The sequence below is a fragment of the Ochotona curzoniae genome, unplaced genomic scaffold (genome assembly GCF_017591425.1).
Source record: "Ochotona curzoniae isolate NIBS_2020 unplaced genomic scaffold, NIBS_Ocur_1.0 scaffold_1852, whole genome shotgun sequence".
NCBI classification, from domain to species: domain Eukaryota; kingdom Metazoa; phylum Chordata; class Mammalia; order Lagomorpha; family Ochotonidae; genus Ochotona; species Ochotona curzoniae.
Genome location: NW_024467087.1, coordinates 10,942,993 through 10,968,889, shown reverse-complemented (window position 1 = coordinate 10,968,889; position 25,897 = coordinate 10,942,993). Strand labels below are relative to the sequence as shown.

Here is a 25,897-nt window from a genome sequence, read left to right as displayed (position 1 = left end):
AGTTGTTGCTCAAATTCACCCTTCCTTTCGAATCATCATGTTTGAACAGCTGGAGAAAATCTGCAAAGCACCCCAAATAATAATCCCGATTGCTCCCGATCCTTTAAAGGAGAATGCTACGGAGGGTCCTTAGCATTTTTCCCTTACCCCCTGTTTAGGTTCAAACTTCAACTCCCAGGGTTCGCCCAAGTCCCTCCTCTTGCCCTGTCATCTAATGCATATGCAAATATCACATAATTGGCAACCAATGGCGTGGGTTCTGGTCACATGGTGTACATGGTAGGTGAGAAGAGAGAAGTTGTGTGTTGGTGAACAGAGAGGGCTCTCAGTCTGGGGCGAGAGCTTAAGTGAGCACACACGGATGCTTAGGCAGTAGTGCTGGCGGTGGCGGCGCAGCAGCAGTGGCGGTGGCGGTGGCTGCAGAGGTGGCAGGAGAGAGGCGAGGAAAGGAAGGAGGAGGGCCTCCGAGGGCTGTGCACGCTCACACTTTCAAGTTCCCTAGGAGGGAGTGGAGGTGGGGCTGCAGCAAGAGGAGGCCAGGAGAAGTCCTGTCTGTCCTGCCCGTTCTGCCCCCTCTTCCTCTTGCTCCCTGCTCTCTGGCTGTGCCAGAGTTGAGGATTCGGGTAGCCATACGTGGCAGTGAAGGCAAGAGAGCCAGGGGTGCAGGGGAAGATGCCCATCCTGCTGTTCCTGATAGACACATCTGCCTCTATGAACCAGCGCACTGACCTAGGCACTTCGTATTTGGACATTGCCAAAGGCGCTGTGGAGTTATTCTTGAAGGTAAACGGAGGGGAGAGGGAGAAATGGGGAGAGAGCCCGAGGGACTGCGGGATGGATTTTAGGTGATTCTGTAACGTTTGTATCGTCTCCTTCCTTTCCTACCCGATTCTTCTGTCATCCCTCGCCCCGCAGCTGCGCGCCCGCGATCCAGCCAGCCGCGGCGACAGGTACATGCTTGTCACCTACGACGAACCTCCGTACTGCATCAAGGTAAGGGGTTCATCAAGGGGGTGCTGGCGGATGGGAAGCGGGAGCAGTCGACAGAGGCTGCTTGTCCCCCCTCCCTCCCCCGCTTCCACCCGTGTCGGTCCTGCGTCGCCTGGCGCGGGGAAAGGGGGGCTGCTGCGCAGAGGGCGGGCGGAGCGGTGTCGTCCGCGGCTTCCGAGTGGCGGCAGCCCCGGGGGTCCCGGAGGGCGTCCGGGGGTAGGGACAGCCTCGGGGAGAAAGCACCGAGAGTAAGCTCATGGCGCGGCGACCGCTGCCGCCTCTGAAGATGGCGGACATTTTGCTTTTGTATGAACCATGGGGAGAGAGACTGAGGGCGCTGCTGAGATGGAAAGGAGGGAGGGGAGGGGAAGGAGGGTCCGAGACCCGGAGGGAGGTCGCCAGGCTGGCCCGCCCCTTCGGGGCGCCCCACGCGCGGCCGCGGTCCCGGAGGCGGGAGGAGCGGGCCTGGCGGGCGACTCCGCCCAGGGGCGTTCGCGGCCGGCCGCGCGGGCTTTCCTAGCGCCGGGCTCCTCCTCAGGCCCGCCCCATCGCCCTGGCCCGGCGGACTCCCTGCCCTTCTCCTCCTCCTCCTCTCGGCGAGCTCCCGCTGCCCTACCCTTCCTGCTGCGAGCGTGGCAGGCCCGCCGCGCGCCCTCTGCCTCGGCGCTCCTGCTCTTGTCCTGGGGGGCCGCCAGCCCGCACCCGCCCAATCGGAAATCTGTCCGCCGAGCCAGCAGCCCGCCCCTCAGCCGCCTGGACGCTCTTGGCGTTTTGGCGCGCACCGTGGGACTTGGTTAGGTTCTACCCGGTGCTCAGTTACTGGAGCTACTGTTACGAGCTCATTTGGGATCCCAGGGAAGCTTAGAGGCGGGGGTGGGGGTGGGGGAGTGGGGAGGAGGAGGAGGGAGGCGTGGGTGGTCAGGGATGCCAGACCGAATCTTCTGGAGAAGTGTAGAGCTTTTTACCCACCTGGCCTACCTACTTACATCAGAAATTAGAGTTTGTACAGTGTCGTGACACAGGCAAACAGCAAAATGTTGCAACTGTGACTGCAGTTGTAACAATATGGGGGTAAACGGGAATGAGGAATGCGGAGGAGAAAAGCAAGAGAAAGAAGGGAAGCCTTGTACCTACAAAACTGCGTATTGGAAAATAACAATAATACTAAGAAAAATAAGAATAAGAGAAATTAGGTTTCTGTCGCCTACATAGGGGTCTGTCTAGGCACACACACAGTAAGAAGGAAGGTGCAGAGTGGACTCTGAGCGGAAAAGTAGGAGGGACTTCGCTTCAGTGAGGAAGTTAATTTATGCTCCTATAGTGAGGAGATAATGAACTGCTCTGCCTGCTCTGGCTAGATAAAATAGAACTCGAACTGTACAGTGAACGTGCATGGGAGTCTTGTTTGTACATTGAAAAATTCTAGAAGCTTTTATCATAAGCCTCCATGTCTTTTGCCAGTCTCTCTCTCTCTCCCCCGCCCCCCCCACCGCGAGCACTCCAGAATTATCTTAGACGCAGTATGGACGTGTCCTAAGCCATTTCAGTACAGGATGACTTTTTTTTTTTTATAAAGGGGTATAATAACACATCGGATTCTGAAGGTCATAGCAAATGCATGGTTATTACAATTCTCATCAACTCCCAAGTCAATGTGATATTAATACAAAGAGGGCAGCTTCACTTTAGTCCATAGATAAAATTCTCACTGGAACCTACTAAACAGTGGCCCAGTCACACTGTTACTTTACAATAAAGAAAACCAAACTTGTTTCTTGAAATTCCAAGCCTCTATTTATAGTTTCATAAATATGTTCTCCTTAAAACTAGCCTGATTTTAAAAAATCATTTATTTGAAAGTGAGGCTTAGAGAGGGAGTTCGAAAGAGATTTTCCGTCTTCTAATTTGCTCCCCAGGTGATGACAAAGGCTGGGCAGATTAAAACCCAGATAAAGTCAGGGCTTTGTCTATGTCCCCCATGGGTGAGGAGACAAGCACTTGGACCATCTTTTGCTGCTTCCCCGTGTACATTATCAAGGAGCTTGGTTGGATGTGGGAGAGTTGAGACTGGAATCGGTGTCTATATATTGGTGCCCATATGGGCTGCTGGTATCACAGCTGGTGACTTAACCTGCAGTGCCACAACACAGAGCACAGGAAAATTTAACAACCATCACAACGCCATCCTTTTTCGTTAGTCCTTAATCACAGTACACAGTTTACTTTATGTTCTTCTTTTCCTACCAGTTTTATCCCATAAGTGAGCGATTCCAAGTTACTATGTTGTCTTCACACAGAAAATTTTTATTGGCTTTGGTGACATGTTATGGGAGAGGCTCCAGATAGTTCCATGGAACACAGGGAGGATGTTGGATGTTGTTTTTAGTGGAAGTTTCACCTGTTACACTGTTTAGCCTATCTTATTATTTACTATTTTTTTCTAAAGCAAAAAAAAAATTGAGTTTTATTTTACCTCTGGGTAAATCAAGTATGGGAAGATACTGTGTGTGACATAACTGTATTATTGGCTAGCTTCTTTATTCAGTTTTTTAAAATTTTATAATTAGATGGTGATAATACTTTCTAGGTAAAGGTTGCTAGTCTTTTTTTTTTTTTTAGGTTGTATTTGTTTTTATTGGGAATGTGGATACACACAGAGGAGGAGAAACAGAAAAGATCTTTTGTCCAATGATTCACTTCCCAAGTGGCCACAATGGCTCGAGCTGAACTGGTCTGAAGCCAGGAGCCAGGAGTTTCTTCTGGGTCGCCTATGCAGGTGCAGGGTCCCATGACCTTGGGCCATCCTCGACTGCTTTCCCAGGTCACAAGCAGGGAGCTGGATGGGAAGTGGGGCAGCTGGGATACGAACCAGCACCCATATAGAATTCTGGCACATGCTAGGTTACTGCACCCAACCCAAGGTTGCCAGTCTTAACAATATTCTTGTCATTTTGCTTTCTACACCTGACTCAATAGCGATATACCAGATTTTATTAACATTTTATTTTGCTGAGTCTCTTGCTAGCATTTCGTTTCATGCACATCACACCCGTTCTCTTGGCATTTGGTTCTTTTGCTTTGAGGATTTGGCCGGATTAGTAACCGTGCAATTTTAGAACATCCGGTACTTTTGCCCTAAAAATGAATCTTTGACTTTCGAAAAGCCACCATGTCTGTTTTCTGTTACTTTGGTTGTCATGTAGCTTTTTCTTTGCTAGCAGGAGTGTTAGTTGCTGCTTAAAACTTCTGTGTTCAGTAAAGAGCCTGAGATCCTTAACAGAACATTGTTAGATAGGCTTTGATTGCTAGTTCATTCTTCTGCAGAGCAATCGGGTCTATTTCGCAGTTTCTCTAAGGTTGAAGACCCATTTTACCTCTTAGGATAACTGCTTCTCAGATCTGTTATATCCAACTGCAAATACTGTGAAATGAACTCTTTTTTCTTCTTCCTTTTTTTTTTTTTTAAATAAGGAAGGCATTGCTGTAGAGAAAGGAAGAGAGAGACGCTGAGAGATCTTCCCCCACTGGTTCACTCCCCGAGGGCCAGGGCTGGTGTGTGTGGGTCTCCCACACAGGTGGCAGAAGCCCCAGCGCTTGGCCCATCTTCCCTGCTTTCCTTGGCACATCAGCAGAGAGCTGGATCTGAAGTGAAGCAGCCTGGACTGGAACCAGCACCAGTCTGGGATGCTGGCATCACAGGCAGTAGCTTCATCTGATGTGCCACAGTGCTGGCCCCATGAATTTTATTTTCTACTAGAAGATTCATTTTTATTGGTGTTAATAACAGACATGTGTTGTACATTTGATTGGGGGCTTTTTTTTTTCCTTAATAGGCATGCAAGTATTCCCAGTATATCCACTTACAAACTGACAATAAATCTTGTTATGAAAAGTTAGTGTGACAGGATTTTTTTGGTTAACATACTGTTGAGAATTGAATACAATGTTTCACCAAAGACATAATAACTTTTTACTACTAACACTTAGTGTATAGCTATGTATGTTCGTTTAGAAGTAGTGGGACTTGTTGCTTGAAGTCAGCATTGCCTGGGTAGAGTTAAGGTTGAGTTGGGATCATACAGACAGCCTATGAAATGCAAGCCTTTGTGTGCGCCATCTGCTTTAAGTGTCGCTTCTTAGGCAAACTTTACATTTCCTGCTCCAAGTTAACACTACATTTCTACAATAGCATTTTTTGTATATACAGCTAGGATGAAACCTGTTCAAGATTTTTGAATTATTGATGTATTCTTAGAAGATGAGTATGTGGATTTTTAAAATGGTATGTGTAAATTTATATATATATATATATGTATATACATATAATAGCTCTAATCTTGGCTGAGATTCTGCTGTCTTAAATGTCTTGCTATGATTCATGGTTTCTCTTTATTTAGTGTGGGAAACACAGACTTGTCATTACTATTAACTTGAAAGAAGTAATCTATTAGACATGATTGTAAGTATCCACAGTAGTTTTGTGCTTCGAACTACTTTGTTGTTATTAAAGAAAATTATCTTTAAGATAAAATGAAAATTTTCAGGCACAGTTGAAGAAATGCATACATGGTAGTCAGAGGTTTCTATTAATAAACAGGAAGAGACTTTTTTTTCAAAGAAATATCCCTGTGGTTTAAAAGCAACAGCATTTGAAAACGTCAAATTTGCCCTTGCTTGTTGCTTTTACAAATCCTGCAGCTAATTTTGCTTATGGTGTCCATGCACCCTTGTCAACACGTATCAGCAAGAAGACAGAAGTTTTCCTTACACTTTTAGGACTAAGCTTCCAAGATTTAAAAATGCTATTTGCTGTACACATTATTGACATTTTTAGCTAAGGCATAACTTTCTCATATCAGCATAAATGTATTTTATGGGCCTTATTTGGGCAAAGAGCAGCTTTCAGGGGAGGGAATGTTTCATTCTGGTGCAGAAGCTGCAAGAGGAGAGTTCTTGATGAAGTAACAGCAACATGGCTTGTGAAAGAATCTTGGACAAGGGAAGAGACGGGACAACTCAGATGCTGTGGAGACTGGGCTGGTGATACGCTCTTTCTCCTACGGTTTTGCTTTCTTTTTCACCTTCCTCCCTGGCCATCTCAGACTTGTAGGGAAGCTTGTTTTGAAAGAACAGGGAAGAATCAATGGGAGAAGCCTAGGTCTCTGAGCAAAGATATCAGTGTAATCTTTAGACTAGGAACCAGCTGAACAATGACTAGGGACACTGACAGCATTGTGGAGGCTGGGGAGGGCTTATGGCGCAGAAGTTAAAATGACACTCATGTCCTATGTTGAAAGGCCTTCGTTAGAACCCTGGCTCCACTCCCATTTCTAGCTTCCTACTAGTGCACACCGTGGGAAACATCAAATGGTCACTCAGAGAATGGGTCCTTCTACTGAGGTGGGAGACCTGGGGAAAGTTCCCAGCTCCTGATTTCAGCCTGGCCCAGACCTGACTATTGCAATCATTTGGAGATAGAACCAGTAGGTGGGAGATGTATTTCTGTGTCTGTTTCTTTTGAGTTCTCCACTTTTCCAAGGAAATGAGAATACATAGATAGAATTTTGTAAAACTTACTGAGACCTGTCTGCTCTCTAGCCTCAACCTGCCTTGTATTCATCCACTCTACTTTGCTCCTTGCTGCCACTTTCATCATTCTCCACCAGGATCATTCATTCAATTGTTCTGTCATACAAAATGTCTTTCCCTCAGGAAAAATCCTTCAGTAGCTTCCCATTATATTTCAGAATAAAATCCAAACTCTTAAGCCTGACCTCTAATACCTTTCATGATCTGTTTCTCTTACCCTTGCAGGCTTTATCTTTTAACTCTCTTCTAAAAATTATTTTAAATGATTATTTATTTGAAAGTTTGAAGGCATACAGAAGGAGTGTTCTCCCAACAATTGGAGCTGGACTGGGGCAAAGCTAGGAGCCTGGAACCCCTCTGGGTGTCGCATGCCGGTCCATGGCGTTAGCAGCTGAGTCACGAATCGGTGCCAGAGTCACAGGCGGAGGGTTTATCCAGAAGGATAGCCCGCAAACTAATTTCCTAACCTTTATCAGTTCTGACACTGTCAGCTGGATTTGTTTCCACCACCGCGTTGGGGGCTGGGGTGCTTGAGGTACATTGGCCATCACTTGCTGTTTCTCAGGATACGCGTTAGCAGGCCTCAGGAGCTGAGCAGAGACGCCAGGCCAGGAAGCAGTTGCACGCAGCTTCTTCATTGCTGCCCCAAACACTGCCTCTCTCCACTGTGCTCGCCCTCAGCAGGCTCCAGCCACAGTGAGACCGTAAGCTTGGGACTCAACCTGTCTGTTGCTTCTGTGCCACAATCTGTGTTGTTCCCTCTGCTTGGAACATACTGCCTGGCCTGACATATCTCAGCTCTTGCTTCTGCCTGCTTGCAAGTCATCTGGTCCATGTGCCCCACCCCTCTCCCAACTGTAACTACTCCGCTATGCATCCTCAACTGTTTGCCAATGCCTTAACTATAGAGCACTTTAGCAGGTTATATGGGGAACAGTATTGTTCATGTTGGCCCATCTAATATGAGCCTTTGAATCCCTATTACCTAAGGGAGTGCCTAGATCTTGGTAAATTACCAATGTCAAAAAGGGTTTCAAGTGATATATAAGTATGGAAATCTCTCAGTTCCCCTCCCACATCCCACTTCCGTTATTCTTGCCCAGAAAATGCTCACTATTAACTATGTGAGATGTTTGATGCTTATTACAACCTGCATTTTTATGTTCAGGTTTACAAAAAATAAAACCATGTCTAATTTTTACAAGATCAATGTATAAACTTCCTCTTTCTTCTTTGGTTTATTGAAGCATACATTACATATAGCTAAATACGTGAGTCCTAGTAATTTGGTGCATTTGTTTTTATATATTGATATAAGTACCACTACAGGGCAAACCATAGAACCAGAAAATGTCTTACTTCTTGCAATCCCTCCTTCCTCTGCAGTTAACTGCTCGCTTCATTACTTTTTTGAAATGTTTATTTATTTTTATTGGAAAGTCCGTTCTACACGGAAGGAGAGATAGAGAAAGATCCTCCATCCGCTGGTTCATTCCTCAGATGGCCACAATGGACGGAGTGGAACCAATCTAGGAGCCAGGAGGTTCCCCCAGGGCTCCCACGTGGGTGCAGGGTCCCAAAGCTTTGAGCCTTCCTCAGCTGCCTTTGTAGGCTACAAGCAGGGAAATGGGGCAGCTAGGACATAAACTAGCAGCAAATGCAAGGCAAGAACCCTGGCCGCTAGGCTTCTGCACCAACCCAATTTGACTTTTTAAAAAATTGTTTTATTCAAAAAGCAGGGAGAGACAGAGAGAGTCCATCCACTGCTTCTTTACCCAAATGGCTGCAAAAGTTATGGCTGGACCAGACTGAAACTAGGAGACGAGAATTCCATCCAAGTCTCCTATCTGGGTTGCAAGGACTCACGCACTTGGCCCATCTTCCACCACTTTTTTTCCCAGGCTGATGTCATAGATGGCAGTGTAACCACTGTGCCATAATGCTAGCCTCTGGGCTTTTAGTACCATTGCAGTGATGGAATCAGAATGGTGTTTCTGAATTTGTCTGACACTGAACAGCTCCTATAGCAACTGAGTTCTCATTTACCATAGGTTTATGGAGCACACACTGTGTGCCAGGTTTCTTTTATAACAGGCCTAAGGTGGCACAAAAAAGGCCAGCCTAAGAGGGGACCAGAATAGTAAAATACAATGGCTTACTTGTCGATTAAGAGGTTAGGGGAGAACAGAGGTCAGGATACAGAAGATGTCAAGGGCAGTGTCCTGGTAACCAAAAGAGGGGAGGAGAGGGGAGTGTGCAAAACTCTGAGGATTCAGTTTATTTGGTGAAGATGCTTGGGAAATGGGCTTTGGAACCCATAAATTAAAAATTGTACATTTCTAAGTGGCATGGGGAGGGGAGAGTGAAGTGTTGGGGAGAAACAGAAAGATGCATTTGAACTTGTCTAGTTCTGCACTAGTTTAGCTGGCTGCCTGAGATTTGGGGCCTTGGGATAGGGATTGGGGTGGGAGGATGGCAGAGGAGAGGGTGCAGGTAAGGAGAAGGCAAACACTTTCCTTTTCCATTTGCCTCTGCTTGAGAAAAATCATATACACTTCTCAGAACAGAGTTCTCAGTTTCACAGTGACCAAACATGGCAGCTGGTCCAAATGTCAGGCAGAAATGTACTTCCTCGGGAAGGACTGGGCTTGAAGGACTCTTCTGTATAGGGGTAAGAGGTGGGAATGGAAAGAATCGACTTATTTCATTTCAGTCCTTACATGGAAAAAATCCCTCTTTGTAAACATGGCTTCCTCTTTCCTTTTACCAAGACAGTGTAAATGAGAGATCCAGGCAAGCCCTTGTGTGTACATTGGGGCTGGAACACATTCTCTCCTGGACACAAGGTTGGAAATGGTGATTATGTTCCCAGACCTTCTTCCCCAGGAAAGCTTTCTTAACTCTTAAAGTCACTTAGCCATACATCTATTTTGTTCATTATTATTTCTCCTGGGAAATGTGTTTGAGTTTGCAACTCGATTTGTTAAAAACACATCTTCCCCGTAATCCCAACACACAAACACACCTCCCAACATCTCTACGTGGCCGAGTACTTTTCATGAGGTGTGGGGACACTGTGAGGGTTTCAGCAAGGAGAGAGGGGCCTGATCTGGCATTGGAGATTGGCATAGCTTTTGAAATAAGCCAGTCACTCATGTAGATCAGCTGTATTGACACCAATCAGCACAGTGTCTGCTAGCTGTAAGTGCTTGTTGAGCCCTGGAAAGGTGGCTCATCTGTGAGCACATACTGTACCAGTGTTAAATTCAGAACTTTGGATAATTAATTATTAACATTATTATTCATTTTTGGCTATTTTTAAAAAATGTGCCTCCTTTGGCCCGGTGCGGTAGCCTAGTGCCTAAAGTCCTCGTCTTGCACGTGCTGGTTCTAATCCCTGCAGTCCTGTTTCCCATCCAGCTCTCTGCTTGTGGCCTGGGAAAGCAGTAGAGGACGGCCCAAAGCCTTGAGACCCTGCACCCGCGTGAGTGACCCAGAGGAAGCTCTTGGCTCCTGGCTTAAGATTGGCTCAGCTCCGGCCATTGTGGCCGCTTGGGGAGTGAATCAACAGATGGAAGATCTTCCTCTCTGTCTCTCCTCCTCTCTGTATATCTGACTTTACAATGAAAACAAAATAAAGAAATGTGGCTCCTTGAAAATATAAAAATACATGTGTGGTATGCGTTGTATCTCTATGAAACAGCAACTTCAGTCTGTATTTTGCTGTTAAGATTTTTTATGGTATTATGTCCTGAAAACTGTTTCTGAAGGAACCTTTCTCTTGAAGTTCTGTTTAAAAGGAACATGGCCATAAAGGACTCATTTGTGCATGAAAGGTTTTCATGCAGTTGACAGTGGATAGCTTAATCAGCCTTGGCCCTGGAGCAGAATATGAAAGCATCCCATTCTTGTTTGTATTGAGAGCCAGGTTGGTTCCTTCGCCTTTTGGATGCAGTTGGTGATCCAACTGGTTGGGTTAGAAGTTGTTTCCTGGCCATGTATACTCACACACACACACACATACACACACACATATATTCTGTTAGTTCAATATTTGTATTTTATATATTTCAATATATTTCAAATTGAATATGTTTATATAGTTCATTATGTATTTTATACATATACATAATGTAATCTAATGTAACTGCAGTAGTTCAGGATTCTTTTTATGGTGTGTGCTCATACGTGCTTTCAAAGTTACTAGATAGATGTGTCATTTCTACTATCACACTTGGATAGCTATTTTTTTCCAAGAATTCTCAGGATAAAGGGAAAATTCTCTAGCTCAGCATAGTGTAAAACCTGCAAAACGAAGGGGGGTTTGCAATGCTTCTCTTCCTGAAAGCTTTTTTGGGCTTCTCTAGCAGGACCCTAACCTTACATTGTGGGGAGTTATTAGTGGCATCAAAGGAAAGGGAAGTGCACGTGGCAGGCGGGCTCCCAGGATTCTGACTTGTGGCAGTTGTTAACTTTCTGGCAGACCAGTCCTTCTAGTGTTACAGGAGTGGCTGATCATGATGGTATAATGTCCCTCTGTTTAAGAAATGAATACCAGCATTTAATTCTGAGCCTGAGTAGAAGTACAACTGTCCTGATGAATAACCTGTGAGAGTATAAGAGGTCGGACCAATTTATAACCCTGCTTTTAGATGCTCTAAATCCTGCCTTATAGTCAAAAGTGTTATTTGTATTTTATCACTTATCTTTATGTTTCAGATATAATTGTATTTGTGTCTGCTTCCTTATAATAATGAACAAATATCAGCTTTTTAATAATAGCAGCTGGCATTTTTTTGAATAATGTTTATGTACAGGGCAATGTGCCAATGAAGGTAAAGTTTATTTAGTTTATCTTTCTGGTCAGTCTTTGTCACAATTTCTATTATGACTGCCACTTTAATAGATAAGGAAATTGGCACCAGCCAGTGTAGCACAGCCCGTGCTAAAACAAAATTGTCTTTAGAGTATTAATTAACCACACCATGTTTTATATCAATTGTGATAGAATATCCCTTTTGGTAACTTCTAATGTATATTTTCTCTTTCTTTCCTTAGATCTAAGATCAGATTTCTAGCAGCATTTAATATAATCGGACTTGGGGATAGAACACTCAGTGAGCAAAAGTCATTGATCCGGTGTTATCTTTTGCATTATTTGCCTATTTCTGAGTAAATGTCGTGGTGCATTTGGTTGTAAAATCAACTTCCACCTTTGATGCACCCAGTTATGCTCTGACTTGGTCAGCTGTCGAGGAGTTTGGTTTCTAATTTGCTGCAAGCTTACCTAGTATTTCTTCAAAACTTTATGGAAAACCAAATTAAAGCATAGGTTTGTTTTGTTGCAAAACTTTTTGAAATTCATGCATATCAAAGATTTTCAAAAAGTTCATGGAAAACATCTATTATGAAAACACCATGTACAGATTTGAAAATTTTGTGTACCAAAAAAATTTTTTTTGAAATTCCATTTCCTATTACATTTGTTTTAAAACAATGTATGTATTTTTATTGGAAAGTCAGATTTACAGAGAGGAGGAGAGACAGAGAGAAAGAACTGTCCTGTTTCACTCCCGAAATGGCCGTGACAGCCTAAGCTGAGATGATCCAAAGCAGGAGCCTCTTCCTGGTCTCCCACGTGGGTGCAGGGTCCCAAGGGCTGTAGGCCATCCACTACTGCTTTCCCAGGCCACAAGCAGGGAACTGGATGGGAATTGGGGCCTCCGGGACACGAACCAGCACCCATATGGGATCTTGGCATGTGCCAGGCGAGGACTACTGGGCTATTGTGTTAGCCGTCTCCCCCACTCTCTTACAATTTTGAAGTGCCCTCATGTGTATTCGGAAGGGAACGGTGAAGTCTGGTGGCCTTCACTGAGTAAGCCCAGGAGGAACAGGCCCTGATTGTCCAGTGACCACTAGAAGCTGTTATGCCGTGTTTACATTACAAATCTCCTGATATATGTGCTTCCTACAGAGCAAAGAAAGACATTCATTCAGCTTATGTAACAGTAACCCATGGAGAATGTGTAACTGGTTTTTGCCAATTCTTGAATGCACTATCCTGCCCTCTTGCAGTGTCGAGCATCAGTTGCTGTAATCCTCCTTTCATCTAGAGCACCCATTCTAAAGTCGCAGCCTCTCATGGCCAGGATAGCTTGGCTTCGATGGCTTAGTTAGATGGTTGGTAGCAAGCGCTGGGATTCAGGGAAGAAATGGGAGACCTAGCAACTCAATCACTGGGATCTGAACCAGAGAAACATTCCAGGAAAACTTTTGTGATAATATGCCAGATCTCTGTATAAAATGTGGAATTCTGGGATGGGTATTTGATGTGGACAGAGGTTAAGGTGCCAGTTAAAGATGTGCCAGTAAGGGTGCCTATGCTCCACATTGAAGTAACTGGGATAGAACCCCTGCTCAGCCTCCCAGTTGCAGCTGCCTGCCAGTGTACACTCCGGGAAGCAGAGCTTATGGCTGCAGCAGCTGCATTCCTGCCAGCCCTGGGGAGGCCCGGATTGTGATCTTGACTCCTGACTTCAGCCTCTACGCTACTTCCAGTTTCGGCAAGTATCTGGAGAGTGAAGCAGTGGGTGGCAGTGCATGTTTCTCTGCCTCAGAACTAGTAATAATAACAACAATAATAATAATAATGATAAAACAGTGATTTAGATAATACAATGCTATATGTTTAACCATATTTGGTTATTTATACTAGTTATTAGTGTCAGTTACTCTTTCATATTTATATAGCCCTGTTTAGTTTGAAAAGCTTAAGTGAATTTTATACCAAGAGCCTGTCTCTGAATACTGTTGACTAAAGACACAAAACAGTTTGGGTTTTTCTACTGAGGAATAGTAATATTGAGTTGTAATATGATTTAGTGAAGGTCTTGAGGATTTCCTTTAGTGCTACTTGGGATAGTTTATCAATGTTTATTCTCCTTGTCCTTGACTGCATTTGAAACTAACTGCGTCTTTCTTCTAGAAACTTGGCACTTTATTCCTCCACCCCTGCCTCTGACAGTTCTTTCACTGTATTCCAAAATCCTTTGTTGACTACATCTTAGCTCATGTTTGATTTCAAATATATCAAGTGTCTCAGTTGACTACTGTCCATCACTGGCTTAGCTATCCTGACATCAGCAAACAGCTATACCTCCTGTATCTCTAAAACCTGTCCCCACTTGCATACTCTGCATCTATTGGTCGTCCAGGATTGAAAGGTCACCATTATTCCTTTCATGTTCATCTAAGTCCCATCCCTCCCTCATGCCTTTGAAATGTTTCTTGTATATGCTCCTTTAATTTAAATTCTATGAAGCCATCACCATCGATGCAGTCCAGATCCTCACTTTTTTTTTAAAGATTTTAAAATTTCTGTTTATTGGGAAGTCAGATCTACAGAGAAGAGGAGAGACAGAGAGGAAGATTTTCCATTCGCTTACTCACTCCCCAAGTGGCCGCAACAGCCAGAACTGAGCCCATCCAAAGTCAGGAGCCAGGAGCTTCCTCTGGGTCTCCCATGCGAGTGCAGGGTCCCAAGGCTTTGGCTTTCCCAGGCCACAAGCAGAGAGCTGGAAGGATGTGAACCAATGCCCATATGGAATCCTGGCACATGCAAGGTGAAGACTTTAGTCACTAGGCTACCACGCCGGGCCCAGATCTTCATTTTTTATGTTTTGTCCACTTACTAACCTTGTAACCGTCTTCTAAGTTCCTCTCAATTCTCTGTCTACACTAAGTGCTAACTTTCAAAAACCAAACAAAAACAAAAAACAAAACAACCAAACTAGTCTCTTCATATCATCCTCCTAACAGGCCTTCCAAGATCCCTTATCCCTCCAGGGTCAAGTCTGAATTACTCAGGTTTACATTCAGAGCTCTCTGCGATCTGCTCCATGTGCCTGTATAGTTATTTCCCATCACTTGTGCAAAAACTCCACACTTCGTCCATACCTGTCTCTTCCACACCAGCAAGTCTCCCTGTTTCTGATGACAACCATTAGAATATCAAGCAAAGGAAGAGGGCATCCAAAGGCAGACAGCTGAAGGCTTGGGGCACTGGAGGAAGTGAACTGAAAGCATTCCTTTAAGGATGCGACCTGAGGAGGAGGATGTGACAGGAGGTGCTTTTTTTTAAAAAGATTTATTTTTATTATTTTTTCATTGGAAAGGCGGATATACAGAGAGGAGAGACAGAGAGGAAGATCTTCCGTCCGATGATTCACTCCCCAAGTGAGCGCGACGGGCCGATACTATGCCGATCCGAAGCCAGGAGCCCCTTCCGGGTCTCCCACGTGGGTGCAGGTTCCCAAAGCTTTGGGCTGTCCTCGACTGCTTTCCCAGGCCACAGGCAGGGAGCTGGAAGGGAAGCGGGGCTGCCGGGATTAGAACCGGCGCCCATATGGGATCCAGGGCGTGCAAGGCGAGGACCTTTAACCACTTGCGCCACCGCGCCAGGCCCAGGAGGTGCTTTAAAATGCTGTTATAACCAGGGGAAGTTGCAGAAGGAAGGGGAGAGAGAACAAGAGTATAACCTTTACAGGATAATTAGCCTGAGCGGGACCAAGATGGTTCAATTTAAATTGCCCTGAAGTTGAAGTTGCCTGGAGGCACTGCTGTTTAATAAGTCTTATTTTCTATTTACTTTTCTATATCTGTCAGACAGCCTACAGAACTAGGTAATATACAAAAGGGTTCTAGGGAGAGTATCTCGCATTTAAAACAACAAAGCATTGGAAAGTTGGGGTGCCTCCTGTACTGTTTCTTAAATGAAAGTACTGACAATGTCCTAAGCAAAGCTCTCTATTTTTCTTGAAAACTTACATTTGTATGTAGACATTGTCCACTTTATTTCAAATTGATGTTTTTGAGCTGTATGTTAGAAGGAGAATCAGAAAATTACTTAAAAAAAAAAAACGAGTCAGGTTTTAGAGGTGGGGCTTTTGCACAGCAGTTAAGAGCCTACTTGGGACATCCATACCCCATACCTAAGTGCCTGAGTTTAAGTCCCAGCTCTGCTCCTGATTCCGGCTCCCTGCTGATGCCCATGCTGGCGAGGGGGCCCGTAGGTGATGATCCATCACCTGTGTCCCTACCTCCCGCGTGGGAGATTGATTCCTGACTCATTTGGGAAGTGAACCACCCAGTGGTTGAAAGATTTCTGTGTGCCTCTGGTTCTGTGCCTTTCAAAGAAACGAAAAGAAATACATGGAAATTTGAAAAAAAATTAAATAAATAAAAACCCTCAACGATTTCTTAGATCGTATTTTTAAACATGGTCAGTACGTCCAATGGTCCTATCACGGTAAGCTGTGTCACTTCAGCAGCTCTGTCAAGAGTGCTGGACTGCAACTCTGAAAATTGAGTGCTTGGCCTGAGTCTGCTACTAATTATACACGTGACCCTAGGGCAAGTCACTTAACCTTTTATGGTGTTAGTTTCTTCATCTGTTAAATAAAGGGATTAGGCCAGATTACTTTCCGGGTTCCTACGGAAAAAGTACAGCAGAGAATTGTATAACTGAAAGACAGGAACTGATATAATTGGAGCTTGGAATTCAGGGCCATTTCAAATTTGCTTTACATTTGAGAAAGTAGTTCGTGGATGAGCTTAATGTGCCACATTGCATATTTAGTGGTTAAATCGGTAAATGTCACTCCTTATTGGTGTCATTTCTGTTTGCTGCTAACCGTTTAATTCTCAGGACAGAGTCCCTATTAGTGGTTATTTCAGGAGAGTGCATTCCACTTTTATTGAAAAAAGTTCATTAATTTTTTTTTTGAGGAGAGGGAGAGTTTTTTAAGAAAGCATTAGTCCGAGGGAAATAGATGTTAGTCAATCTACAGGAAGAACCCTTCCGTGATGTTATTCCGCGGACACTTTGTGCGGTGTTTGGGTGGTTCCATCTCCTACCTTCTGTGTGTTTTGCCCAAAGACGCCTTTGCTAATCACTGTTGTGCATATGCATCCGCAAAAACCTTGCTTATCAGAAGCCCAGCTGAACAACTGAATGACTGACCCACACAATAGCGTTGTTCCTGACACAGTGGGAATGGCAAGCGACTGGGAAAGGAAGCGTGTAATGCATACGTCCGCCCAAGTTCACCAAGTTCTGGGGTGTTTCTGCAGCACTCGCAGTGCAGTTGGATTGTGAAACGGGGAGGAAAGTCTCTCCAATGACTGGTTTCTGTGTGTTGCCTTCCACCGGCGAGGATCAAATTTCTTTTGATCTTCTCTCACTTCCCAGGAAACTCTGAGAGGTGTGCTGATTCATAATCTGATCTTTGTTCCTTGGTGTGAAAAGTAAAACTTCACCCTCACAAACACAGCAGATTCTCTAGAAAAAGTCCTTAGGATTGTTTATCCAGTAAAAGAAGTCGTTAGGTTATTTTAAAGAGTCCGATAATGCAAAATGGTGGCTGACTGTCAGCACAATCATGTGTTTGTCCCGTTCACTTCAAATATGTGGCCATGTGAATATTTGTTGAAAAACATTTCAGTAGGCCACAGACTGTCAAATAACTGTATGCAGTGTATTAGGAGTAATTTCTTAGGAACTCTTTTTGTGAAGTGGAAAGCTCAAGTAGGCTAGCTATCTTTTATGTGGTTTGGGGCTGGCAGTGTTTCCTGAAGCATGCAGATGGAAATTGGTAGACCAAACCTCAGAATGCAAGCATTCAGGGTTCTCGGGGGGAGAACGAGTTTAATCAAATCAAGTAGACCATTGGAGTAACACAGTAGGCCTGTGTATGCCCCCCCATGGCATCCATCTTCCGACCCCCAGAGATAAACACGACTCTGACTTTTGTGTTAGGATTTGTTTTCCTACATTTTAAGGACTTCAGGATATTAAGAAGATGTCTTAGGGTAGTAGCTTTAACCAAATATTCTTAAAATAAATGGTTTTATGGAAGAAAAAGGTATACTAATACATGAAAAACACAGGATTAATAAAATGTCTCCATTGAACCTAGAAGTCTTGAGCCAAGTAAGAAAACCACAAACAGTAAAATCAAAACAAATTGCTAAAGGGAAAAAGTGTGTCATAGGGTCAGAAAATATGTTGCAAAAAGGGAGCTTTAAGTGCACGAACAAGAAGCAAGACAATTCTTTTATAATTATATAGTGTCTTCATAATGTCTACTTCATAATTTTTAACAAATTCCTTTATAGATGTGCTGGCTATAAAAGTTATTTTAAAAGCGTTTTAACATTTTTAGACTATTCAGTTGTCATGTGCTTTGTTATCTAGGAAGGCAATTCACCGTTAGATTGTATTGATCAAAATTGGAGTGCATTTTCACTGCAAGAAGGTAATTCTTGACACTGGAAATTTGTAATTTGCACAAATATTCTATATTAGACTAAGGGAAGTGACCACGAGAAAAAAGTCATCTCTCCTTAGGAGAAAGAGTTGGTAGAAAAAAATGAGACTTCCAATTTTTCACATCGTCCAAACACACTGGTCAGTTTTACCATTCGAGGATAGTTGTGATGACAAAGATGATTGAATGTTAGATTTAAGGAAAAAGTAAATTGGTTGAACAGCAATTTATTTATTGAAATTCTCTGGGTTGTTAAGAGAGCAAGTTTTCCTTAAACTTACGAGAAGCAGATGGAAAAAGGAAAATAGTTTATCTTTCAACAAGAGAAATGATGGCCCTGCTAAATTTAGACTCCGGCTTTAGCTTGTGACATCTGGGAAAATACTCAGATTCGTTCACCATCTAGCTTGCATTTACCTAGAAGAGCCTGAAGTTCAGACTAGGCCTCTAACGAGGGCTTATGAAGGCAAATATTACCAAGCTGATTTCACTTCCTTTAATAAAAGATAACAACATTCTTGTCACAATAGGGAAAGCAATATGCACATAGTCTCGAGAAGCTCATAGGGAATGTGCTTTGTGAAGACACTGTACATGGATTTCAAAAACATTTTTACACAAAGCAAACATTTCATTCTTTCATACTCTTTTTTTTTTTCCTGCAAGGGAGACACTTGGGGTGAGAGACATTGACAGAAAGGAATTGGAGGAATTGGAGAGACAGAAATTAGAGGCCGATCTTTTCATCCCACTGGTTCATCCAGGTCTCCCAAATGTAAGAAAGTTGGCCAAATACTTGGGTTCTCTTCCACTGCCTTCCCTGGCACTTTAGCGAGGTGTTGGATTGGAATCAGAGTGGCTGGGACTCTAACTGAAGCTCCTGTATGGGTTGCTGGCCTCACAAGCGGCAGCTTAAACAGCTGCACTGCAGTTCTGGCCCCTTTCCGTGAACCTTTTGGAGCTGCCATTCTGGATGTCAGTGAGATTTTTTATTTATTCTTTGTGAAGGGTTTCCTAACAAGAGGGGAAACTTGGGCTGGACTGTGCTACTGTTCAAGGTCCACTGGCTCCACTCCAAGTTGGGAAAACAGCAAGCAGTGCCTTCCTGAAAGTTCTCTGTGACGATCTGTGATCTTCAAGGAGCCTCCTTTTTCTCTTTGAGAAGAGTCACTTCCTATCCCTGTTAACAGTTACCTCCCAGACAATCTTAATTACTCAATTATTCTTTGATTTACAGATTTCAGTTTGCCTAGTTTATAAGGAGAACTTCTTTTGTGGAAAGTTAGATACGCTTGCCCTCAATATCTTACTCAGTTACTTTGATGGGGAAATGAATAGCTTGTTTATTAAGCCTGTGCGTTATACTAACTCTAGCAAGGCTGCTACTGTCTGGGCCGGTATTACAGGTGACCTTTAGAAAAAGAGCAGGGGTTTTCCGGGAGAGCGCTAATCCCAATCCCACAACCCCTTCACGGACAGCTGATCTGTTTTTATCTCTTCCACTTATTTACACACCCTGACAAGATTTTGATGAACGAAAAGGTTCCTGTATTTAAAAAAAAAAAAAAAAAAGATAGAAATAAATAAATAATTAATTGGAGAAAGGGGCTGGTTAAAACTGGGGCAAAGTCTTGGACAAATACTAGGAGGCTGAGGTTTATGGGAGCCATCAAATAACATCCATGCCTCCGTTTGAAACGAACAGAGGAGTAAGACACAGGAGCCAGCCAAAGTGCTAAATAACAGCCATGCCTCCTGAAAGCTAGATCAAAGGCTGGCGTTTCCATGGGTGTTTGTGAAATGCTTCCGAAAAGTTCACCTATTGACAGATCTTCCCTGCTGGGGGCAGCAGTTGCCCACTCCTTAAGTACTACACGTCCTAGAACAAACCAGAATGAAAAAGAACTTCACAAACAGGCCTAAGTTGAGCCTGCCTGTTTCCAAATAGCACTCAGATAAGAAAATGAAAATGACAGTGCTGACCATCCTTGCTTTTATGCTTCACCCCCTGAGGAGAGGAGCATGCATCCTCTCCAGCTGTGGTGGCAGAGTGCAGCGGGTGGCGGGGGTGGCTAGCGGCCACTCCCATAGAGCCAGGACCAGGTCGCTGAGGGGCTGAAACTGCTGTGCTCTCTTGGCATGCCAGGACGTTTTTAACTGACCATACAAACTGAAACCACACCTGACAACGAGGCAGACGGTATTTGATTTCTCTAAGTCAGTTTTATATAAAGGGTGGTGGCAGTAGAGAAGGAAAGGTTATGAAAACTGGAAGGGAATTCAGAATTGTTTGTGTGACCTTTTCATTCGTTGGGTGAGGGCACAAGCACCGCGGTGGGACCAAGTGATTTGACACTACTGGCTGAGCTAGTTGGCTGCAGTCAGGCACACAGACCAGGGTCTTCTCCTTCCTAATTCATTGTTTTTGCACACCCAGTGGTTCTGTATTTAGACATCAGAAAAAGTGAGCTTAAATTAAGTGAAACTTGGCGATTCCATTAAGTGTGGAAACTTTTGACTTACTCTAATAAGACATGTCTATGATGTGAATATGCAGAATACATGTAAGAGTCCTTAGTCTAGTGAACTACTGGATGGAACATCTTTCTCTCTGACCCTCTTTCTCTGTGCATTTGCCTTTCCAATAAAAATAATTCTTTAAGAGAGAATGAGAGAGAGAGAGAACCAGTATTGTGGCATGTGAGTTAAGCTACTGCCTGTAGCATTAGAATCCTATATGGGTGCCAGTTCGAGTCCTAGCTGCTCCACTTCTGATCCAGCTCCCTGTTATTGTGCCTGGGAAAGCAGTGGAAGATGACCCAAGTACTTGGGCTCCTGTACCCACATAGAAAAGCTAGAAGAAGCTCCTGGCTCAACCGTGCTCAGCACTGACCATTGTGGCTACCTCAGGAGTGAATCAGAGAATCAAAGATCTCTTTTTTTCTCTCCTTCTCTATGTAACTCTGCCTTTCAAATAAATAATTTAAAAAAAGATTAAGATGTAAAAATGCTTCAAATGCTTTATTTGCATATTATAAAGGAAGATTTAATTATTCTGATGAGTATGACTACTAACAACTGGGACACATTTTTTAAAATAGCTTGCAGGCTGTTCTTAAATCTTTATTTTTGCTTATTTAATGGTATATGTAATTTTAAAATTTATTATCTAATGTTTATGTGAAGAGGAAAACATTTTTGTTCGCTGATTCACTTCATATAGCACATTCAAGACTGAGCCAGGCCAAAGGCAGGGGTTCAGAACTCCATCTGAGTCTTCCATGCAAGTGACAGAGGCCTAAGCACTTGGGCCATAAGCTGCTGCCTCCCAGGGTGGATTGGAAGTGCAGGAGACAGGACCTGAACTGGAACTTCAGTCTGGGTTACTGGCATCTCAAGCAAGGGCTTAACCTGCTACATCACAAGGCCTACCTAGCCCAGGAGACATTATTAAATATTGATGAGTTACAATTTGGTATCCAAATCTTATCCCATCCAGCCTTTTATGAAATAAAGTAATTCAATTACTTTTCCTGCATCATGTGGCCCCTTTAGGAATTCAACATTTATATATAGAACTGTAAGTCTGCAGTGTGGAGGTGAGATTGGTAAATGAAACAACTACAGAAAGGGTAGAGTACAGAAATTACGGTTTCTGGGCAGAAGGACCTCACTAGGCATGCGTTTTTCCAAGGGAAACCTCAGTACAGTGCACAGGCCCCCTCTACCACCCGTCCCTGTAATTAGTTATGAAGCCCTCGCGACTGTATCTCTGAAAGGATTCTTTAATCTGCAGCCTCCTCTCCAGCTCGGCTGCCCGAGCTCAGGCCTGCATGACTTCTTTGAGGAGCTATTGCAACAGTCTCCAAACCAGTTTCCCAACCTCGAGCTTCAGCCTCCCTTCCACCCTACAATTTATTCTCCAACTACCAGCAGAATGATCTTGCTGAAACACAGATCTGATCTCTCCCTAATTAGAAACCTCCAGTCCTTCTCAGGGCCAACAGACACAAGGCAAACTACTGAGCGCTTTCCAATCAAAGCCCCATTATCTTTATCGGCTTTACTTCCTGTCGTGTACCCAGGACATTGATAATTAGGCTGGCTACTCAGGGTTTGCCAAGAAGTCCTATGCTTTTATGTACTCTCTTCCTTGGACTGTCCCTTCCACCCCTTCCACCAGGGGCTCTTGTGGAATCTTCATCCTCATAGGGTTCCTCAAATAACCCATGATCTGTGAGTAGCGTTGCACACACTCTCTGGCTCAGTTGTTATTTTGCTCTCTACAAGTGCCTCTCTTTTTCCTTCGTGACAGGGATCCCTAAGGCGCGAATTCTCCTTAATATCCTTAACAGGTGCTATTCTGAGTAGTAGCACATGGTTCATCAGTAAAGATGTGCTGAATAAAGAATTGAAGCTACACTGTAACTCTACACCTTTCTCTTTTACTCCAAAGAAGCCTGCTTTCTGAATGCAGTATGCACTGATACGTTCAGATATGACAAGGCACTTTCAATCATAACCCTTACTTTTTACTAACGTTTAGTTGCCTAATCCACAAAGATTTTGCTTGCAACATAAGAAATTGGTCTCACTCCCTACTTTCGCCAGGTATTCAAAGTCATATATACATATACAATTTGGCCACAGGAGCATGTTTAAAGATTTTTTTTTAACCTTTTGATCTTTGACCTGTAGGATGTATTAGGAATGTTAAAAGCAAAAACATGGGGTTAGTGTTGTGGTGCAATGGCTAAGACAGTGCTGGAGAAACCTGCACTTAGCTTCAGAGTGCCTGCTTCAAGCCTTCTATGTCTGGTCCAGCTTCCTCCCGATGGGCTGGTGGTAGGTGCCAGCTGCAGTGCTGGCTCCATACCACCCACGTGGGAGACCTAAACTGTGTCTCTGCCTTCTCCTGGTCCAGTTCTGGCTATTGTGGCCATTTGCAGTATGAATCAGCAAATGGAGTATCTTGAAATGAATATCCCCCTTTGTATGTGTCACTTTCTCCCTTATTTTCTTCCTTCTTCTTGAATATATTAAAAATAACAGGAGCCAGCACTGAGGCATAGTAGGTATAGGCTTCACCTGTGGCACCCATATCCCATATGGGTGCCAATTCTAGTCCCAGCTGCTCCACCTCCGATCCAGCTCTGTTAATGTGCCTGGGAAAGCAGCAGCAGATAGCCCAAGCCCTTGGACCGCTGCGCTCACGTGGGAGAACCAAACCAGCCCAGCTCCAGCAGTTGCATTCATTTGGGAAGTGAATCAGCAGGTGGAAGGTTTCTGTCTCTACTTCTCTCTTGCTCTGCCTTTCAAACAAAAATAAATATTTTTTAAAAAGATAACTTTTTCACTGTTTATTCCTCTATGTGATGCTCTTTTTCAAATAAATAAATCTTTAAAAAATAACAACTAAGCACATTTTTAGTTTAACAAAATCCCAGACCTGGAATGCATTTTACCCCCAACCGCCTTCTCCTAAGGTGGTCATGCAGGTTGTGAAGTATTTAACCCCTAAGAGAGCCATTCTCATAGATCACAATGTGACCTGCATTTTCATCATCACTCAGTACCCTGCTTATCTAATCCGTCCATTCTTCCCCTATTTTAAAAAAGGATTTACTTATTTATTTTAAAGTCAGAGTTACAGGAAGGGAAGGATAGACAGAGAGATATTATCCATTCATCAATTCTCTCCTCACATGGCTGGCAGCATTAGGGCTGGGTTAGGCCAAAGCCAGGAGCCAGGAGGTTCTTTGGGTCTCCCACAAGCGTGCCAGGGGTGCAAATATTTGGGTCATCTCTTGCTGCTTTTCCAAGGCTGTTAGCAGGAAGCTGGAGCAGCTGAGCCTTGAACCTGTGCTAAACACAGGATGTCAGTATATCGGGTGGCAGCTTTAGCTGTTATGCCACAATATTGACCCATTTCTCTTTTTTAAAAACAGAAAAAAATATGTATATCTCTATGTGTGTGTGTATATATACATATACATATATACATATACATATATACATATATGTATGTATTTGTTTGGAAGACACAGAAATAGAGAGAAATACAGAGAGAGATCCATCAGTCACTGGTTCACTTTCCTAATGTCTAATGCCCATAATAGGGCTGGGGCAGGCCAAAGCCAGGAACTAGGAACTCCATCCAGGTCTCCTTCTTGGTGTCAGGGACAAAGCACTTAAGCCGTCATCTTATATCCTCCCATGGGTTTACATTCACAGATAACAGGATCGGAAGCAGAAGCAGGGCTCAAACCCAGGCATTCCAATATAAGATGTGAGTGTATCAAGCAACATTTTTACTGTTGCACCAGATCAAATAGTGAAACTTGGGTTCTAAGAGGCCAGTGGGTTTGCTCAAGAGCACACAGAAGTTACTGAATTGTTCTCATTAAGCAATAACTTGCTGCCTTTGTAGCTCTCAGTCATTCTCCTAATCCCAGTTGCATTGGTAGACCATGAGACTAGAGAAGAGTGTTTACTGTATTTGTATGGCTAATGGTCTGGAATGCCTTAAGCTAAGCATGCAATGTAAGTCATTTAGCATTTCTCTAAATTTAAGTTATTGCTACTCCTTTAAAAAAGAAAATTTTCTTTGCTTCAAAATCAGAGAGAGAGAGAGAGAGAAAATTTTCCACCCATTGGGTTACCCCTCCCCGGAAGACAGTCTGGGAGGGCTGGCCCAGGCTGAAGCCAGGAACTTGGAAGTTAGTCTTGGTCTTCAATGTATGTGGCAAGGGTCCAAACACTTAGGCCATCATCCAATACTTCCCAGGCACATTAGCAGGGAGCTGAATCACAAGTGGAGTATCCAGGACTCAAACCACCATTCTGATTATGGGGTGCCTGTCATGCAAGCTACAGATTAACCCACTGTGCCCCAACACTGGCCTCTTGATTCCCTCCTCCAGCTGTACTGCATGCTTGACACAGCATCAGCATGCACTATAGCAACCAGTTGCCCTCAAGGTTACTGAAGCTCAGGTAGCTATTTAATCTACCATGTTGCCAAGCTGTGTGTTCTTGATCTTGCTGACCCTCTCTGATTAATCATTGACTGCTGTCATCTTGTGGATTCTGTTTTTAGCATTGCTTTCTGCTTTGCTTTTATAACTCACAGATAAGCACAACCGTTTTCTTTCTTCTTTTAAAAACTGTTTATTACATACAGACGGAGCCAGAAAGTAGAGAAAGACAACCTGCAGCTATGTTCTTTTAAAAATGTACTTAGACAAAGGGGGAGAGAGAGAGGGAGGGAGAGGGAGAGAGATCTTTCATCTGCTGGTTCACTCCCCAGGTAACTACAACAGCTGATGCTGGGCCATGCTGCCGGAGTCCAGCTCCAGCTGAGTTCGGAATTCGCGAAGGGTGCGTGGATGAGGCGCAAAGAAAGAAAGAGACGGACCACTAGGAACTCTTGACCATCGTGGACGACGCACAAAAGCTGTCCGCTTTATACAAAATCAGTCAAACTCTGGCTCAGGCTTTTTACATCACGCTCAAGCGGGGGTTTCTAAAGATAACTCTGCCATTAGTTTCACCTAAGGCTAGGTTGCTATTCACCTGGCACCTGGCGCCTGGCTAGGAAAAGGTACTCAATAGATGGTGCATATCAATCACTAACACATTCCTACCACAATTGCTTTACAGCTTGGTCTTGAGACAGTCAAGGAAGGAAGGGCCCTAAAAGATCAAAGAAAGAGGGAAAGAATAGATTCCCACTACACCTGAAGACAGAACACCCTTGATTAGCATAGGACCAAAAGGGGAGTTAGCACCCTTGATTAGCATATTGCCACAGGATGCAGCCATAACAGCGATAACAGCTTTTTGGCTAAAAAACGGCAACAGCAGCATCAGCTTCTAAGTTCCCATTGATATTTAACAGTAACTCCGCAGAGGCAGACAATGCCTAAATAGATTACAGAATACTCAGTGGGGTTGTCCGGTGTCCATGCAAAGGGAGGCAGAGCTGC

At 43.8% G+C, this 25,897-nt stretch overlaps 1 protein-coding gene across 5 annotated transcripts in view; it reads left to right on the top strand.

The window, feature by feature from the left end:
- The first annotated feature begins 327 nt into the window (after positions 1-327).
- Positions 328-25,897, top strand: part of LOC121169058 (integrator complex subunit 6-like) — a 60,906-nt gene continuing 35,336 nt past the window's right edge. For 4 of the 5 annotated variants that reach the window (XM_040999522.1, XM_040999520.1, XM_040999523.1 and 1 more), the window contains exons 1-2: positions 328-783; positions 916-993. In XM_040999522.1, the coding sequence (XP_040855456.1) occupies positions 673-783; positions 916-993 (189 nt within the window). In that variant the 5' untranslated portion in view covers positions 328-672. Of the gene's footprint in view, positions 784-915; positions 994-24,347; positions 24,453-25,897 lie in introns of those variants that run through there. The other variant, XM_040999521.1, reaches the window with a different exon arrangement.